This window comes from Amia ocellicauda, chromosome 20, assembly GCF_036373705.1.
Source record: "Amia ocellicauda isolate fAmiCal2 chromosome 20, fAmiCal2.hap1, whole genome shotgun sequence".
NCBI lineage: Eukaryota > Metazoa > Chordata > Actinopteri > Amiiformes > Amiidae > Amia > Amia ocellicauda.
The window spans coordinates 22,081,468-22,100,932 of NC_089869.1; the positions used below are offsets into that span (position 1 = coordinate 22,081,468).

Below are 19,465 nucleotides of genomic sequence, written 5' to 3' on the forward strand. Positions count from 1 at the left end.
ACATGGCCGCCTGGCGAGAGGTCTCTCTCTACTGAGATACAGAAGTGTCTGCTAAGAACTGTCCGTGGTGCTGAAGTGTCGACACCCACGATTCAAGGCCATGGCAGATTTTAGGATTCCACCAGTACAATAAAATAATAATAATAACGCAAACACACACACAAATACCTGGTGTGGCTAATTCCTCAAACTAGAAATTTGCAAGAAATGTGTACATACAGGTCTGCCAGGTCTGTCTGAGTGAGAAAATCTATTAATCATTTAACACCTTAAGTTTTTTTAGGTGCTCACTACTTCATCCTCTGTTATGAAATGGGGCCAGGTGCACCATTTATATTATTGACCTCACCGTCTTTCTGTTTTATTTAACTGTCCTTCAACAAAGCAGAAGACTGAAGAGGTTGTGCCAGTGGAGGTCCGAGACACAATGCAATAAGGCCTGAGAAGAGAACAGTTACACAACAGTGACAGCCCTCTCCCACACACTCTACCATGTCTTGGACAAATGCTTGTCTTACATCAACGCCCCCGTGTCGTTACTCTTTAAGGTCACGTGTGTCCGGGCGTGCTTCCGGCCAGGTGTGGCTCAGCAGCCACGCACATACCTGTCTCATCTCTTTGTAGCTGTGGTGTTTGAAGTCCAGGTTGTCTGTGGTCGTGATCTCATTCCTCCTGTGGTAGTAATTATTGGGGTCTACGGAAACATCAAATTGAAACAGGGTTTTGCTCAGTTGTTTTTCTCTTCAGATCTTGCAAAGAACAAAGACACGAAGTTTAAAAAGAAACACATGATAAAATAGTTCTATTTTCAGTTTTTAGATGTTTCCGACGGAGCGGTCATGTTGTGTTGATTGTATTTATACGGCAGATTCACTGCTTTCTTGGGGAAAATGGAGGTAACTAGACTGGAAGTTAAAGGGATTTTACAAAGCTGATGTGGAAGTTGTGGAAGTTGGTCCCATTCAGGCATAAGGACCTCCTGCAGCCCCCTTTCCACAACGAAGGGGTTACCAACAATTGATCTGGATTCAAAGAACAGAAGAAGACACACAAGTAAAGATTCCAGGTATTATGTGAAACAACGTTCCTGTGGCCTAAGGAGGAGACCTAACAATCGGAGTACACAAAAACTGGCAGGTTTGCTCATGCAAAAATAGCTTTAAGCACAAAATGTCCTTGTCATTCACTTCAAGAGGGCTTTGTGTTTATTTTGCTCCCTCTCCCTTTATTAAAGCTGACTAAACCTCACAGACGCCTCACACCGGCTTTGCACCAAGTGCGAACATGAAGCTCCAATTAATCATCCCACTCTGAATACGGCACTCAGGGTAATTGTGACAGAAATGTTAAATTGTGACATTTAGGTAAGACTAGAGAATTGCTGAAGGAAAAGTAATCTTCGTTCGAATTGCATCGGTACAAATCCAGTTCAATCAAGAGGTTGGCGTACATGAATTGGGTTGACCAACATGAATTTCAGTGTGTAACACCACATTTCTGCTTATCCTTACAAGTGAAGCAAATAAGTGGTTATTATTGAGGGTTAATAGTGATGTGAAATGCAACAGAAAGCTTCACATACATGTTCGCATTGAATTTTCCCTGAATAATCAATGAAAGCTTTAAAGAGCTCATATAACTATCAATAGACTATGGAAGAGCTTTATGTACTCCTCAGGATTCCCAGACGATTAAGCACGGCTCAATCATTTCCTGTTAATGTGCGTTGAACAAGTGCCTGTCATTTCAGAGGCTCCAACGACAACAAAACGGGCTGAAACAGCGACATTAATTGAGACCGATTCACAGATGCACACGGGAGCAAACTGCATCGCATTAACCATATAACCCTGGGAAGAACCAGCGGTCAGATTCACATCCTGTGCATTTGTTCATAGTTAAGAATCGTTTACATTGGACAAGCTTATCGATACATCCATTTTCTTCTTCCTCCCCTCGGGAACAGCTAAACGCAGATCAAAGTTGCATTCTCTACCCGGCACAATAGGAAGGATCACATGAGTAAAAACACCAGCCTGGGCCAAAGACATCTGAGAAAATCATTCAGACGATGAGCTTTGTGAACACCCTCCCCCGAAAACAATGACGCATAAAGTACAGTGCTATAATGTAAGCCAGACAATTGCTAGTACTGTACATAAGGGCAGTTGTTTTGCTATCTCTGCATGATGCTGTATGTGTAGGACTTCTTTGATAGTTTGATTACATAACATGGTTTGTTTGTTGTGATGCATTACCAAACAAAATGTTTAAAAGGAAACACAACAGCCAAACAAAACGCATTTCATATTCTTGTATAAATCTGTGGAACCCCCCCCCGCCCCGCCCCTTCAGACAGCTGTATTTAATTTCCCGGCCTTCAGAGGAAGAGACGATGGAAAGAAGCTATGTGATTTAAACAGCAGCACCCGGCGAGGTCTGTCCCGGCCGGAGAGGCCCTCGGAAAGCTATTACAGTGTAATTGTGATCTCTCAGAAGCCTGTCAGGACGGATTGGATGACTTATCACCCATCCTCTCCCAGAAGTGACTTGTTTGGATTCAAGGGTCTAAGAGTTTATCTACCTTGATGCCACTATAATAGCAGAGTCACACACCGAAAAACATTACAATAAATCACTCTCAGAAAATAATAACAGTTCTCGGGTTGAGAGGAGCTCAGGAGCAGAGCTTGGCTAATAATTTGCCGGGGCTCGGAAGACACCTTTGGCCAAAAATCCCCCTTTGGATTACATAATCACTCAAAGGCATAAAAAACTGCCCTCTGCGATTCTTCTCCACGTGCTGAAGAGGATGTGAACCTCTACAAGATACAGAATTAGTTCTCTAATGCGCCGTCAGACCATCAGCGCTACACAATGCAGAGCCCACTTCTGAAGTCCCTATCTGCTTCACACACACGCACCACAGTTGTCAAATATCCAAGCCTGTGATGTAAAGAGCAGTTTAAAACAGGCAGCATCCAGACATGCTTTTTCCTTGTACATGTTTTTTTTTTACTCTATAATTGGTTTATCCTCTCGGCACAGGTATTAGGCATGCGCTGTCTCCATCACCAACTGAATTACAAACTGAACAGAAGCCATCACCACTGCACAGCTAAACTGAGATTTAAAATCATCACCACAATGAAATAAAGGTCATGCTGTCATTACCCAGTCTTTCCAGCCCTTGCAATTTAACGTTGACTAATATTTCTGCTCATATTAGATGCAACATACACAATTTGTAGTTTGCTGTAGAAAGAGAAAATACCACCTATATTGAGGTTTTTACTGTGTTAACTGGTAAGATAAGCTAATAAATGGTGTGTATGTTCATTAAAAGGCAAAGGACTTAGGTCACATGGTTCAGCATCTGACCAATCAAATAAAGTGTTGAGATCATTGGGAGAAACAACATCTAAACACCATACTTATCACACTTTGAAAAAGGGACTTGCTTACTGAATCGATAACTAATGTCCCCAACCAATACAGACTGGTGATTTAGGGGTGGTCTATAAAACAAGGTGGATTGGGGCTCTCCGGGAGCAGCGCAGGGGGCTGCTATCCTACACCGAACACAGATGAAGGCGATCACTTAGTTGCCTGAATGTGTGAGGCGTCGTTTGATGTGGGGGTCCTCGTCTCTCTGGTAGCTCAAAATCCATCTGATTTATTTTATTTGTATGGGGCCAGTATCCTTCAAAGGACCAATGCCAAATGTGCGCTTGGATTTGGAGAGGTGAGACAGAAAACACGTTTCTCATTTGGCTCAGTCTAGTAAATGTGAGGACAGAGGAAAACTGATGTCAGCGTTCGTACTCAGGTGAGTTTTCACCTACTGCCTTTTAAAGAAAAAGAAAGCAGAACTGAGCTTTCAGTCAGTGGGAAGGTAGTCTCACACATCTTTAAAACCAAGACAGGCTTCTTTCACACCATGTGAAAGTCGATCACAGGCTGATTATTGTTGAATTAACAGACTCCTGTTTTATCACTGTTTTAATATTGCAGCCCTGGATGAGACAACAACACTTTGAAGAGGTTTCTATAAATCCTGTGTGTCAGTGTGATGCGGAGTCTCAGCTCCAGTGAGAGAAAAATAATACTAAAAACCAAACAAAACTGTAAAGCAACACCTTTGTAATGACACCAACACTCACCTGGATGCCTGACTCACATCAAAGGCGTTGTGTTGGTGTGCGAACAGTAAACCAGTTTAATGCAGTGCATGGAAGCGGTTTCAAAGGAGCTTTCAAACATGATTTCACACATTTGCATTTGAATTGGACCAGCAAATAATCATAGTTTCACAGGAAAAGCATGGAGTCTTCTTAGAATGTGCTCTGGAAGGACCATTTTAAATCGATCACAATCACACGGTCTCATATATCGTATATCACAAGCCACTGTGATGTTGGTAAGCATCCCAAACCTCATATAAAAGTGATGATTTGTTTAAATAAAACACAAGGAATAATCCTAAAACCAAACAAACAAACAACACAAGAACTAGTGTCAGATCGGGACTTCGTTTGTTTGCCTGTATTCTTGTGACACTTTCTGTACCTGACCAGGACAAGCAGTTGAAAACAATCAAACGTCACATTTCTGAATATATGAAATATATGAATGTGAATTTGTCACATCTTTCACCACAAGCAAAGAGCAATAACACACAAATATTTAAATTTACATTGATATATTGATCCATTTTGCTATTGATTTTTCTCCAATCCTTTCAGAGTATTTAGCAGCATGGAAAAGGGGAGGGCGTCACTCTGAGAGTGCATACAACAGCCTGGTGTAATTACTCACATTGAATTATTCTTTAATTTGTTGTCTCCACAGGGTAAAGTCTTTTTATCACATTATTAAACTGTGTGTGAATGAGAGATTACTCGCCGTATAATGGCATGTGGGGAGGTTGGGGGAGGTGGAGTGCAAATAATAGTAGCGATCCATCAACGCAAACGGGATTGACAGCGATCGGATCAGATGTGTAAGAGCGGCTGTCAGCTTTCCCCCATGTTGCGCTCGCCTCCTCTTTCCAGTTACCTGGCATCGGGCAGCCCAGGATCTCCACTCTCATGCAGATGCTGCCGTTCTCGTACCAGGAGCGTGGGTTCACGCGGATGTAGCGGGCAATCACGGCCATGGGAAACTCGTTGACCACGGGGATCTCCTTCTCATGGTTCCCAGGGAATATCTGAAGAGAGACAGAGCAGACAGATACTTAGAGACTGGGATTCATTCAGACACAGCCAGTCTATCCACCCGTCACCGCAGACCAACCTCAGCTGAAAGTCTCACTCCAAGGACCAGCCATGTTCAGTGATCAGAACAATACTTACATTCAACCTGACGTCTCTAATGGTTAAAGTCTTAATAAATTCTGATTAGGCCAATTATTAGTTCAATTAAGGAACTGAAATATCAAAAACTAGCAGGACATCGGCCCCCAGGTCTAGGATTGGGAACCACTGGTTTTCCGCTTATGAAAGAGTGACAGACGCAGAGATGTCTCTGTCCAGTCGTATCACCAGCATGTTGCCATTTTTCTCTAATGTTGCCTCATAGCTTTTGCTGTTAATAACCTGAGAGTCTGAGACGAGTTTGATAAAACACAGATGGTCAGGGAGAGAGAGGAGGTTTCCATTTTCAAAGAGGACCGACTTTTCAAAGAAATATCTCTGTAATCTGATCAGAGGCTTAGATTTTGACTTCAGGGCTCAAAGAAAAATAAATAAACTGAAATGACTGTGTTTTCCATAGCAAGTATTCCAACGAGATGACATGAATTACTGATTTATTAACCTGTAGCAGGGGAAGAGGAAGACGAGGAAAAGTACATTCTGTGCCAATCTGTCTCGTTACTACCCAGCGTGCCGAGCTAGACGTAGTAAATTAGTCACAAAGTGTTACTTGAAGAGTGGTGGTGTGAGAAAGTGCCACTGCTAACCTCATTAAAACAACCCCCCGGACAGGGAGAGATTTGGCAGTTGGCGGTGAAATAAACAAACAGACGAAGGACAGAGCTTTTTTTAATGACAAAATCCTCACCCCTGGAAATAGTTTAGCAGTAAATACTCGTATTTAAATATTAGGATCTTCCCTAGCCAGGCAATTCCCTACCCGGTGCTCAGGTATGATAGAATATCTGTGGCTATGCCGGTAATGCCAAGTAGTGTGGTCAACCCTCACCAACCCAGTACATTCAGGACCTGGTGAAATTCCCACTCTGCTCATGTGATCAGTTTCCTTGTCAGTAACATCACTACATTTCCTGAAACAATGAACTTATTACTCCTGCAAAGTACACTTAATAACTGCTTTATAACAAATCTAATAACAGTGTATTAGGACATTTATTAAGTGATTATAGAACAGAACAACTCGCCTCCTGATTAAAATTGTGTTAATCTTCTGTAGAGTTTAATGGCAGTCTGTTAATGCCCTATTGGTATATTCCAGGCTGTGAAGTAGTTATTAATGTGCAAAACTCATAGTCTACCACATCACTGACACACAACTTGGTAATATTCCATCTTAGCTATGGATAGGTAACAATCAAAGACCTGTCAATGTAAATGTCTGTGTGAAGGTTTGATTTGTTTAAGAAAAAAGTTGTGCAGCACAAGGCTAACTTCATACAAAAACACCACACTGCCCTAATTTCCACTCAGACCCCATGACTACAGCTCTGACAGTCAGGACCAGAAGCTGTTGTGCTGCCGCAGTGTGTAACTCGAATCCACAGTTTGCTCAGGGTCTGAAACAAGCCCGGCCACAACACAGCCACATCCTCAATCGATAGCTAAACAATTATCCTGCAGATCACTTAGCTTGCTAATGATCACTGTTAATGAACCTTGCTCTTAATTGGCATCTAACAAGATCTTAATCTGATAATCTTCTCTGAAGCTAACAAGGCAATTACGAGACCGCGGGGAATGTACATTCTCGATCCTAATTAGTCTGAAAATAAACGCAAATACAAATAAACCATGGCGACAACAAGCCCTTGACAAATGATTGAATTCCTCAGCTAAATATTTAGAGGAGAAATTTGCATACGGCTACATTGGGATGCAGTCACATGACCGGACTGCGTGATTAGGCTGTTTGAAGTAGAAAAAAAATCGCACAGCAGACAGAACTGTTCTTTTATTAATAAATTACTGTTTCTTACCCCTCCCCCATGCATGAAAACAAACAAATCAAGGACACAAATCAGCTGAAAGCTACCCTGCAGAGAAAAAACACAAATTAACAATAATAAAAGACTCCTGAAAGACAAAAGCAGACACAATAACAAAATTAAAACACCAACCCCACACACAAAACTTTCCCAGGGAGTTGTATCCACTGATTTGACACAAACATCTCCAGTGGTAGCTGCAGACGAACGCCCCAGTCACAACTTCACAAGTGTTACCCTCCCCCCCCCCATCTTCGCTACCCCCGCAAGTGTGATAAGGACCATCGGGGGCTCAGATGAATCACTGTTGATGTGCGACAGAGGCTCGGATTGCATCAGCACTTTGATTCACCAGCCTGTTTTGAAATCCAATCACGTTCCCGGGACGGCAGCTCTTTCGGTGCCAGAGGGCTCCTGGGAGAGTTTTTGTATCTGCACCCTCATAAGCAATGCAATGACGTTTACAACGTCATTGCATTGCTTATGAGGGTGCAGATACAAAAACCGCTGGCCCCCGTGAACGTGTTTCATTAGCTTATGCACGTGTTATGTAACGTCTGCTTTTTAATGAACAAGTCAAGAGACTTGGAAGACAAGAGACATACAGGGCAGCGGGAGACTCTTTCCATCTTAAAATGCACAGCTTTGCGTCCTCTGTGGATTAATTAAATGTGTGCAACCCCCCTTGTAAGAGTCAGCTGCAGAACGGAGGAGTCGTAGTCTCGGCACAGGCAAGGGGAGTCTCTTATAAACTGACATTAAACACCGGTAATTGGGAACCTTCAAAAGCCGGGGAACGCGCCGTTTCTCCTACTCACCATGTCGTGAGTCCCATTTCTGATCGTCACCCAGGTGTGGCTGTCGTTGCTCACCATCACCTTGTAGGACGTCACCCAGTCGCTCCTGGAACAGGGAAGGAAAGGCTCATTGTGATACAGGAACATTGCCAACCCAACCAACGTTACATTTTCCGCAGGGTACAGTTATTGCCATGACACCACAACAAGCTTTTTGTTGTGTTATATTACTGTTTTCTGAATTCTGTCACCAGCAGAGATTCCTAGAAAAGAACTGAATATAGCTGCCCGCAGAAAAGACCTAAAACAGGCTTTTCATTTGAGATGGAAAATATCAGCTCTCAAATAAAATGCAGGTGATCTCTCATGCTCGTTTTTGAATCAGGATAGCTGGGCATAGCGGTGGACCTCAGTCAGGGTCTGTCCAGGTTTTGTTTGCTTTTTACCCTTTAACTTTAGAAAGAGTTCAAAGTAATCTCTTCCTCTTCAGCAACGCACAGGGGATCTCACAGACACATTTATTTACAGTTCACATGAAAATGAAGGGATTAATTAAATCAACCGTTACTGTGTTATAAAACTGTGTGCCACAGCTGCTTTCTTCAAAAGATTTTACCCCAGGCATCAGTGCTGGGAAGTATCAGGCACCTGTTTTTGCTTTTGAACAGGCCAACGTCTCGGTGTGGGTTGGTGAAACAAGGTCTACTGGATCGACTGAAGCCAGGACTTCACTCAGGCCTTTCCCCTGAGAAGCAGGGCAACGATCGCGGCGCTGTGCCCACTGTGAAGGGACGGGGCATGCCGAGAGTTGATCCAGTGTGCTCGGTGCTCCGATCTGCATTCAAACAACGTGCGTTACCGTCACAGTCGACGGAACTCCATCAGAGATGAAAAGTGGCTTTGTGTAGCGAGGGATTCTTTGTGCGTGAGGTCTACCAGGAAATGCACAGCATTCTTCTTCTGGAGTGCCATTAGTGGGTATTGGTCATGGTGGCAATGAATGGGATGGGAATGGGAGATAATGGAAGTGCATTACATTTTCAGAATCCCGTGCGTTTTAAAAGAAGTTGCTGTCTCTCCTCTATAGCGGGGGGTGAGTCATACATTTCAGGCTCAATGAGAGTAATCTATTTACATGTCAATCGCGCCGAGTTCTCCGAAACGTTAGCGGCAGCAGCTGCAATAAGGAACGTGTTCTCATGGAAAGCAGGGTTTATTTACAACACTTTCACCTCAGCTGAACTGCCTGTACATTAAATTAAATTGGCAGGAACTCGCACTGCTGCACAGTAACAGGCTGAGCACCACCAGGAAAGCTTGCCCGGAGCAACAAAAGAAGTGCCAATATCTTTGAGATAATTGCTGAAAGATAACGCGTCTAAGATGCCACACAGATATATTTTTTTTCCCTCTCAGCTCTATTGTTGTTTGTTGTCGGGTGTGTGGAGGGGGATGTGATAATTTGCAAACATAAATCTCAGCATACAAAAAAATAATGTCTGTGAAGCTTTGAAAAGATCTTAATTCTTCCATAACTTTGAAGCAGGTGGCATATCTCCACTCAACCCCTCACAAGACACCAAACTGCAGGAAAACGTCAGATCCTTTCCTATCCCAGCACTGGCAAGCAGATTATATCTCCTGTCCTCGGTGCACAGAGCTCATCTTATAGCAATCTTTCTCCGCACAGATCTGGCGAGTCACAGATACCACCTATCTCCTGATCTGGAGTTACATTAAAACTAACAGATCCTTGTTTATGAAAGGGCAGCGCCACAGTCTTCACACTCTGGTCTCTGCAGAAACACAGCTGGGGCCTAAAGCTGGATATGGACGACGTCAGGCTGGTGCAGAACGGAGCATTTGTGAACCCGTGGCGAGTGAGCGATAGTTCGACTTTGGTTTTCTATTGAGGAAAACGTCACTGCAGGTACCGTAACACACCAGATGCATAATTTAAAGGGTAATTTGTTTCAGCGAGCAAGCAGGCGAAGAAAAGTACAGGCGCTAATCCCTGTGTTCCCGAAATGGTGCCAAGAGCTGCTTCTGTATCTAATAGGACCCCTGGGCCAATAGATCGAGCAGCTTTGATGACTGTATTAATATCATCGGCCCCAGTGACATCACAGTCCTCGTGTGTGGGATAACAGTATTTGCAGTATTATCCTGTGCAAATACTGTTATCCCACACACACGATACATAGATGGTCTCTGAAGAGATGAATATGAAAAAAGCAAAGGCATGATATAAAAGTCACGATAAGACACCAGAGGAACCTCAGTCTCCGTGTCAGTGTTTTGAGTGGCTGAAAATCATTGTGTGCCCCAGTTTTCTCTTATTTATTTATTTAACGGTTCTCTGGCAGTATAATTGTGCCACTCCGATCTTGGAGGGTGCAGCTGCGATGTTTTGGTCCCCGTTCTTGCCAGGATTTTTAATGTATTTCTTCAAAGTGAAATATAATTGGCATTCATCAGAACTCTGAAGGCTGCTGGTCGAGGCTGAAACAATAGCAATTATATTTTCACTGGCATCATACCATTTTTTCTCCTTCTCACTCTCTCACTCTCACTCTCTCTCTATATATATATATATAAATAAAGGCTTTACAATTATGATTGTTAAGATGCATCTCCGTCTCTGTGGGATTGGCTCTCGTGCTCCTCCGCCGTGTGAAAGCCTGCAGTCCAGACTCGCTGTGCTAATTGCTCTGCTCGGGATCTGTGGTCGGGCTCAGCTGAGCACCGCCGGGGTGCGAGTCGGGGGAGACGGGTGTCGGGGGCTGAGTCAGGACTGCTGTCACAGCTGAGCCCCCCGGCCCACTCTCTCCACCATCCCAGCGGACTGACTCATCACAGACCATGGGAAGGGGGCTTTACAGTCTCAGCAGACCAGCTTCAATCATCTAAACACCACGGAGTGCTGGATATTATAATAATAATTCATGAAAACAAATTAAAATAAATACTTAATCTATCTACCAGTAGCAGTAAAAAGCCTAGAATTCATGTAACAGACAAATGCACAAAACCTTGGAGATATTTCAGCACCTACAGAAAAAAACATATGTCATTCAATTTGTTTCCTTAAAAACACACACCGGGTTGTGCTGTGGGATTGAGGTGCCATTTCACCGAATCACATTTTTGGGTGCTGGTAAGGTATTGCATTGGGATCCGTTGGTCTTGTCTTCCTTCACTATATACAACCCTTTAAGCCCCCCCTAGTTTCCCTATCAGAGCTGCTTCTCACAGAGCCCCTTCAGCGGAGGAACATTTCCAGCCGACAGTCGAAGCAGTGGCACCAGAGATAATGTTGCTCGACTGTCCTGATTTAATTGGCGGCTGAAACGAATGCAGGCTGCTGATTGTATTTCAGCCCGTGTAGTTCAGCAAGCGCTGCTCACAGCCAGGGAAGCTGGAGATAAAACGGTTTACTGTACATTTAAAAGGCCTGAAAAGGTTTGAAGACATGAAATCAGACACCAGTGAGAGTCAATCGAGTCTGATAGATGACTGTTCGATCCCCAGTGTGTAACTGGGTTCTGATTTAATTTAAAGGCTTTTAGAATGAGGTTTGATCACTACCTTTGCATGCAACTCGCTGTTTTAGAATGCTTATTCATTATTACTTATAATATAATGATTGGCCGACCACTTTTGATCCTATGTGTGTGTGTGTCCTATTAGTTTAACCTGACTCATACTGTGAACTACTATATAGTAAAACTATTACATTAAATATATTAATTACTGTTGAAGATTGAACATCATGCACTATTGACACTATTATTTATCTTTTCAGAATGGTGCACAGGGGTTAAGCATGAAAAAGCATAGTATAAACCAATGATTTGACAATATTCCACATGAGTCTTTCACTGGTCATTTATTTATCTCTTTGCAGTACAAACGGAAATACCCAAGAGATGCGTTTGCGACTTTTTAAAACTGTGAAATAATCATAATAAAATCATGGCGTAGGCCGTGTAAATAATTCTCAGCACAAGACGGTGACTAATCACCCTGGGTGAAGTCAGGAGCTGCGAGATGAATGCCTGCAATGTTTCAGGCCATACGGTGTGAGTCTAGTGCCGGACACTGGTGCGCAATGTGAGTCACCATACGGCACGGCGGCTCGAGCTAACAGAGCAAAATATATTATACCTGCCATGGGGAAAACCAGCACAATAAAGCTGCACGGATAAGAACAATTAAACAACCAATTACATTCAAAAGAACATTCAGGAAGTCACTTTCGAGGGATTACTTGGCTTCATTGCCACTGTCAGGCGGTGCGAGGTGTCAGATCCATCAGAGCCCTTTAATTAATTCAATTTATTATCGAGTTAATGAAGTGGAGAGGTGGGTAAAAAGCATTCGAAGGACTGCACTGTTTTGGCGGGCCCTGGCAAAGGAGAGCGTGTTGAGAATGGATCTCGGGGGGGCTGTGGTAGGCATTTAGTTTTACATACATTATCTGTCCTAATAAAGTTGTGACTGTGCTGCCACTCTGTGCCAAGACTGTGAGGCTGTGGGTGTAACAGACACGTCCAGTTCTCTAGATTTAAACTAGATTGAAGAGATAACAAGACAAGGATTTTCGGGCTCCAGGTGGACCCGATAGAACTGAACACAGTGAAGCGCTGGATATTTATATCCTTAAGTTTTTCAGAAGCTTTTAAAAGCATTGCAATGGATTACACGATGACTAAAGCTCGGCCTTATCCGGACAATTGTAATCTAATAAGGCTAAAAACTTCAAGGGGATTATTCACCGTGCTTTCCATCCAGGTACATCCATCTCCAGCTATTAATAAAAGCTAAGTGCAACCATTATTTCTCCTAAGCAAAGGACACAAATCTCCGGCTAAATTTAACCAGGCATAGAGAATGAATGATGCCTACATTCCCTATCTGTCTTCTCCTCCTTCTTCCTTCTCCTTCTTTAATGTGATGACCTTTTAATATCAAAGCGCCGGCAGAATCTGGTGGAGTTAAATGCGATGCTCCTCGGCCTCCAGATCAATTAACCTTCTCCACGGTCCGATTGATCCAACGTCACTCGCAGCGGCTTTCATTAAGCCAGGATTAATAAACAGGTAGCAATAAATATTTATCCTAATGTAAAATGAAATATTCATTACCATCTGCTATCTGGTCCCACGCTGATGCATTACAGCACTTCTGTGGTGGTGGGGGGGGGGGGGGTTTGTATCTTAATACAGGAAGGGAAACGTAACTTATGAGAGTAGTTCACAGAGTGCATTTACAAGAAACTAAAACCAATAGGATGTCAGGCATCGTTTCCCTTCTCCCGAACTGTAGTAACAAACACCCAGACAACTATTTAACAATTTTGATACTATTATTTTGTCTAATAGAAACTATCATTTAGTTCCTGCTTCCTGATTGCAATTGTAACCAAATGGGACAATGCCAATCAAGCTTGCTCTGTCCGCTGGGTACGCTATATACACTGGTACCAGTAATGGAAAATTACAACAATCGCTGCTCTAGAGGAAGTTCAGGGGAGAGCAACCAGACTTATTCCAGGTCTGAAGGGAATGTCCTACTGAGAGACTGAGGACCTGAACCTTTTCACCCTGGAACAGAGGAGACTACGTGGGGACTTGATCCAAGTCTTCAAAATCATGAAAGGCATCGACCACATCAAACCAGAGGAGCTTTTCCAGATCAGCAGGGACACACGCACCCGGGACACAAATGGAAATTGGGCTTCAAGGCATTCGAGACAGAAAACAGGAGACACTTCTTCACACAGAGAGGCGTCACAATCTGAACAAACTCCCCAGCGATGTGGCTGAAGAGACAATTTGGGAACATTCAAAAACAGACTGGATAGGATCCTTGATCCTTGGACACCAAACGAGCACGATGGGGCGAATGGCCTCCTCTCGATTGGACACTGTCTTATGTACTTATATAAATATACATAATTGGCTCCGAGGTGATTAAATGGTTCAGATGGTTGTACTCACGACCACAGCGAGTTCCGGCCCTGCGTAATGACGCCAGTGAACTTCGTGAGTCTCCTGGCGTCCACCTCGAACCACTGCAGGGGGTCGTTCCTGCCAGCACACCATGCCCCGTCGTAGAAATCATCCTCGTAGATGCCGGCCTGGAATAGACAGGTGGATTTGATGCTTGTTGCGTATTTTGCCCCCTGTGGAGTCGGTGTGCGTTATTCCAATACATGTTCTCAACTTCAATAGGTGCTCGTGTACTAAGGTACCTGTAAAATGTGCTTTATGAACATATTGGTAATGCAAAGTATTAAAGATAAAGTCCGTCACATTTTGGGTCGCAGGTGCAACCTTGGTGAACTGAAATGAGTCACTTAAAGTCTTGAGGCCTTTGCACCGCAGATCCTCCTCACCTACACTTTGCTTCAAAGGAATAATAAAACACATCTCTCCTCTATGGTCTAGAACAGTTGGTGTTTATTTACAGCACTGTGTGACATCACAGCTGTGCAGAAACCCCAAGAGTTGGGACGAGTTAAAAATAAATTAAAGTCTTGAAAATCAAAGAGGGAAAAACAACAAGGGAAGCCAGGAGGGGGTGGCAGTGGATGGCAATAGTTTGAAAAGAAATTCAGAAACATATGGGTGCAAGCATCCAAAGCATATACAGCAACTTTACTCCTTTAAGAGTAAAAAAAGATAACACACGCGCACACACACACACACGCAGACACACAAACACACACACACACACACACACACACACACACACACACACACACACACACACACAGCCCTTTATACCTAATGGCTAGGCGTGGGAAATACCAACTTAGAGCAAACACAGTGAAGTATACTATAATTGCTACCTTTTAAGATGTCAAAAAAATCGAGAAAATATACAAATAAATATTGGGCAGTTGGGAGGAAGCACAGTTCATCACACAGTTTCCTAATCGTGTACATGCCCGGGTTTGAAGCCTTGTTTTGGCCGTCGGGCCCCAGCTATGCCATCGTAACGCAGGACAGAGACTCACAGGCTGTAAAACCACAGGGAGACGCACACACTCGCAACGCACGGTTAATGAGCCGTCGCGGTGTTTTGGAGTGTTTATTAAATCTCTGTGTTTGTTTAAATGGCAAACCTGGTGTAAATTAGAGCAGGTACCACAAAAGCCATTTTAAGTGACTTCAATGAACTGGAAACACTAGCAACTACAAGCAGGACCAATTTACTTCACAAATGGCTCCCAGAGAACCTAATGCCCATGAATATGAATGCTTTTAAAATTTGTTTCTGTAATTTTATTGATATCGAGCTTCTTTGATATCCAGAGAGATTATATTCCATAGACTGGCACCTACAATTAATGTATGCTGCCCTGCCTCGCCACATAAGACACAATTTACATTCGACGTATTAAATTCTGACGTCCGTCTCCCAGGGAATCCTTTATAAATTGTTTTTATGATAACGAGTGCGAGATGGAAACAAAGAAGGAGCAAAGATAGTAATCTGCAATTTACTGCTCTACAATACATCAAATCAGCCCCTTCCCCGAACGCACACACCGCTGTCACTGTTATTAAACTCCTTAATAGAATTCAGCCAAGAAAAGAGCATCTCGTCTGAGGAGTGCGGTGCAATTATCTCCCGTTTTAGCCACGGACTTGCTCCCATGCCTTTCGATCCCATCCCCCTGGCCCCGGTATGTAACGTACAGTAATTACTAGAATTAGCCTTTCAAACTATTATAGAATTAGAATAAGAATATCTCTCTCTCACATTTCCCTCCTGATGTTTCGTCCGTGTGCGCAGACTGGAGGAACGCAGCCGCAGCAGCGACACCTAGGCTAATTATAGAGCAGAGCGGCGTGCATCCGGTGAAGCAACACCTTCTCAGACGCACGGTCTGCACTTCAGTTAAAGCCTTGCTGGAGACAATCTGTGAAAACTAGAATCAAACAAGCGAAGAGAAGCTGAGCCTGGCCTTCAGCTTCGTCACAGCCTGGCCCTTCAGCTTCGTCAGGTCTTCAGCTTCGTCACAGCCTGGGTCTTCAGCTTCGTCACAGCCTGGCCTTCAGCTTCGTCACAGCCTGGCCTTCAGCTTCGTCAGAGCCTACTCAGTTCGTATGAGAAAGGGACAGATATTGACCTAATGCTTTAAGCAGAACTGTGCAACTCCATCAGCCCTGATTACAGAAATTCCGTTCCTCCTCCTCCCCTTCTTTTTTCTTCTGCTCCTCTGCCCCTTCTTCTGCTTCTTCTCCTCCTCTTCTTCATCTGCTTCTCACCCCCTTCTTCTTCTTTTTTTTTTTAGTTAAAAAAGACATATCTAATTCCCTGTTAATTCCTCAAAAAATGTATATTACTTTGGGGGGATAAATCTAAAAATTTAGATTTGTCACATTTGTGTGTGTGTGTGTGTGTGGAAATCATTAACTTAATCTGTTCCAGGACAATGCAATCTTTATGCCTAAAACAATCTGTAGACGACGTTTCATTTGATCCGTATTTGGCCGTCTCTTTTTCACAGGAAATAGTTACTTTTTTCAGATGCTAATCTGTTTTATTACCTTCCAGGGCAATTAGTTTTTCCTTTGCTTTTTCTTCTTCTCTGAATATACTGCAGGTCTGTACTTTAACACATCTGCATTATCCCTGTGTTTTCAGATGTTTAAATAAAAAAAGCTGTATTTGAAATGTCTCTAACTGAAAAACAATTGAAACAACCATCTTTTAAAGCCTATTGACTGGAATTCATCGCATTACATATATGAGAACGAATCCCTGTTGAATCTGCAATGTCTATCTGATAACCAAAGTGTTGCATACTGTTCACGTGGAGAAACTGCTTTACGGGTTATAAAAGCATGTCATCTGAGATGGTGTAACTTCATAAAAGGGATACATTTCATTCCTTAAGCGACCTCCTCCCAGAAGCATCCGTCTGTCTTCTGGAATTCAACTATTTCCTTCTCTTTTTATGTAATGTTTTATTGTGTCATTATCATTTGTTTGTTTTAGTTGTTCTGATATGCCAGGAAAATTAATCTGGAAACCATCAGGGAGCCCTGTGGCTAAAACATACGAACACAAAGCTGCTAAACGCTTCTTACAGCAGCTTGAATGGGGGCCACGTCAGCAGGGCTCTGGGTCCAGTGTGCAGCGGCAGTGAGGGTGGGGACCAGCTGGGACACTGGGAGTGTTGGACAGTTGCAATGCAGTAGTGCAGTCGAGGACATACGCAGGCAGAACTAATTTGGGCACTAAAGGGCACTTTGCGTAAACCAAATAAGATTTGTTTGCAACCACATATGGTCCTGAACTACAGAATGACATGATGTTGAGACCTGTGTCATACAAGAGCATGTTTGTTGCCTAAGTCCCTGTCCACTAAAGAAACACTTATGACTGTTATATTCTGGTACAGGTTTGCATGTTGTGCTCCCAGATCCTTGTTGGAAATCTGTCTTCACACTTGGTTTTAGCTGGCCTAGTTCACACACAACGCTGCTTGCCAACAGGAAATTTGCTTCATATCATAAACATGGCTCCCAAGCCAGAACCGTCTGATGGAGTTCTGTTGGACGTCCCTCTCGGATGCAGATGAGATGTCAACCATGTGGCTCCTTAAAATAAACCGTGCATGTAAATAAATATACAAATAAATCAAGTGACCGTTACTTGGAGAGCCGTCTACCATTCACGCGAGATCTACTGAGTCTGACTTGAAAAACAAGAGACTCGTTCCAACACATCTTGTTTGCTCTACGCACCATCACAAGGTTTCCATTAGTTTTGTTCCAGTTGGTTACAATCAGAAACTATTTATCACAGAACAGTTACAGCGCCTCGGCACACAATAGAAACTGCCACTGGTCTCTATGGCAACGCAGTCCCTGGCTTCCAGAAGTCTACTTTTCTTCCTGCCCCCACAGGCCCTTCTCCGGATTAGGAAAACAAACAGCCGAAGCTAATCCGAGACTTCTGTCCGACACCCAAGTGATAACTGTGTTTCCGTGTTGAGGACAAAACTAAAACATGAACAAAAGATATCGAGCTTCGTTCCAAAGATGACAGGTAAAAATCAGAGTGCCAAACGTCTGGATTGTTGGTCTTTGGTATTTATGTTTGATCCAGATTCCGCACGTCAACACAAGATAGTCGATTTATTGTGGAAGGATTAATCCAAGAACAGTTACTGGACATGTGAAGTGACAATTTGGGTGTGATCTGGGGACTGTGGCTGAACAATATCTCCTGATGGAGATGAAAGAAGTTGGGTTTTCCAATGGGCCTATAGGACTTTCAATTATTTTAAAAAATGGAATAAAAACACTCCAAACTCTGGAGAAAGAGAAACGGGGAAAAGGTTTTGAATGTTATTATATTAACCTAATGAATGTGGGCTCCTCGTTGTGAATGAACGGAGACAAACGTATGTTGTAGGCAACTTTAATTGAGACAACAAGGACAGGAAAAGGAATTTAGCTTGTGAATTTGTACAGGAAAGGAAAGTAAATTCTTCCTGACTCTCCTGTGGAAATGCTATAATCCGCCCGACTGCCCCAGCTACGAGTCTGTCTGACTGACTTGCACACGTGGGGCGGCTGGGTTTACAGACCTGTATGTTGAGACGTCCCCTGTGCGCGCCCAGGCCGTAGCGCTTGATCGTCGAGGCGTGAAGCTGGAAGTCATCGATCTTCAGGGTCTCCAGGCCCATGGGGGGGCATTCTGACAGAAAAAACAAACAAGACATTGAGTCTAAGTAGCCATCATTTTGTCTTATTGAAACTATCATTTCGTTCCTGCTTCCTGATTGGAAATGTAACAAAATGGGACAATGCCAATCAAGCTTGTTTTGTCAGCTGGGTACGCTATATACACTGGTACCAGTAATGGAAAATTACAACAATCACTGCTCTAGAGGAAGTTCAGAGGTGAGCAACCAGACTTATTCCAGGTCTGAAGGGAATGTCCTACTGAGAGACTGACGGACCTGAACCTTTTCACCCTGGAACAGAGGAGACTACGTGGGGACTTGATCCAAGTCTTCAAAATCATGAAAGGCATCGACCACATCAAACCAGAGGAGCTTTTCCAGATCTGCAGGGACACTCGCACCCGGGACACAAATGGAAATTGGGCTTCAAGGCATTCAAGACAGAAAACAGGAGACACTTCTTCACACAGAGAGGCGTCACAATCTGAACAAACTCCCCAGCGATGTGGCTGAAGAGACAATTTGGGAACATTCAGGAACAGACTGGATAGGATCCTTGATCACTTAGTTATTAATGGACACCAAACGAGCAGTTTTTAAATGAACGTGTCAGTAAATCTGAAGAATTCAATATTAAACACAGAAAAATCTCGAATCAGTGCAAACTGGGCTCTCCTTGTAAAAGCTCAATACAGATCCAGGTACTGGCTGATCTCAGGTACAGTATCATGACACCGAGCACAGTCTGCCCAG

At 43.4% G+C, this 19,465-nt stretch overlaps 1 protein-coding gene across 1 annotated transcript in view; it reads right to left on the minus strand.

Annotated features, from left to right (window-relative positions):
• The window catches only part of LOC136715871 (inactive carboxypeptidase-like protein X2), a 46,740-nt gene that overhangs the window by 14,402 nt on the left and 12,873 nt on the right, over positions 1-19,465 (minus strand). The window contains exons 3-7 of the mRNA XM_066693267.1: positions 18,614-18,723; positions 14,001-14,140; positions 8,020-8,104; positions 5,059-5,209; positions 606-694 (exon numbers count right to left, since the gene is read on the minus strand). Of these exons, the coding sequence (XP_066549364.1) occupies positions 606-694; positions 5,059-5,209; positions 8,020-8,104; positions 14,001-14,140; positions 18,614-18,723 (575 nt within the window). The remainder of the gene's footprint in view (positions 1-605; positions 695-5,058; positions 5,210-8,019; positions 8,105-14,000; positions 14,141-18,613; positions 18,724-19,465) is intronic.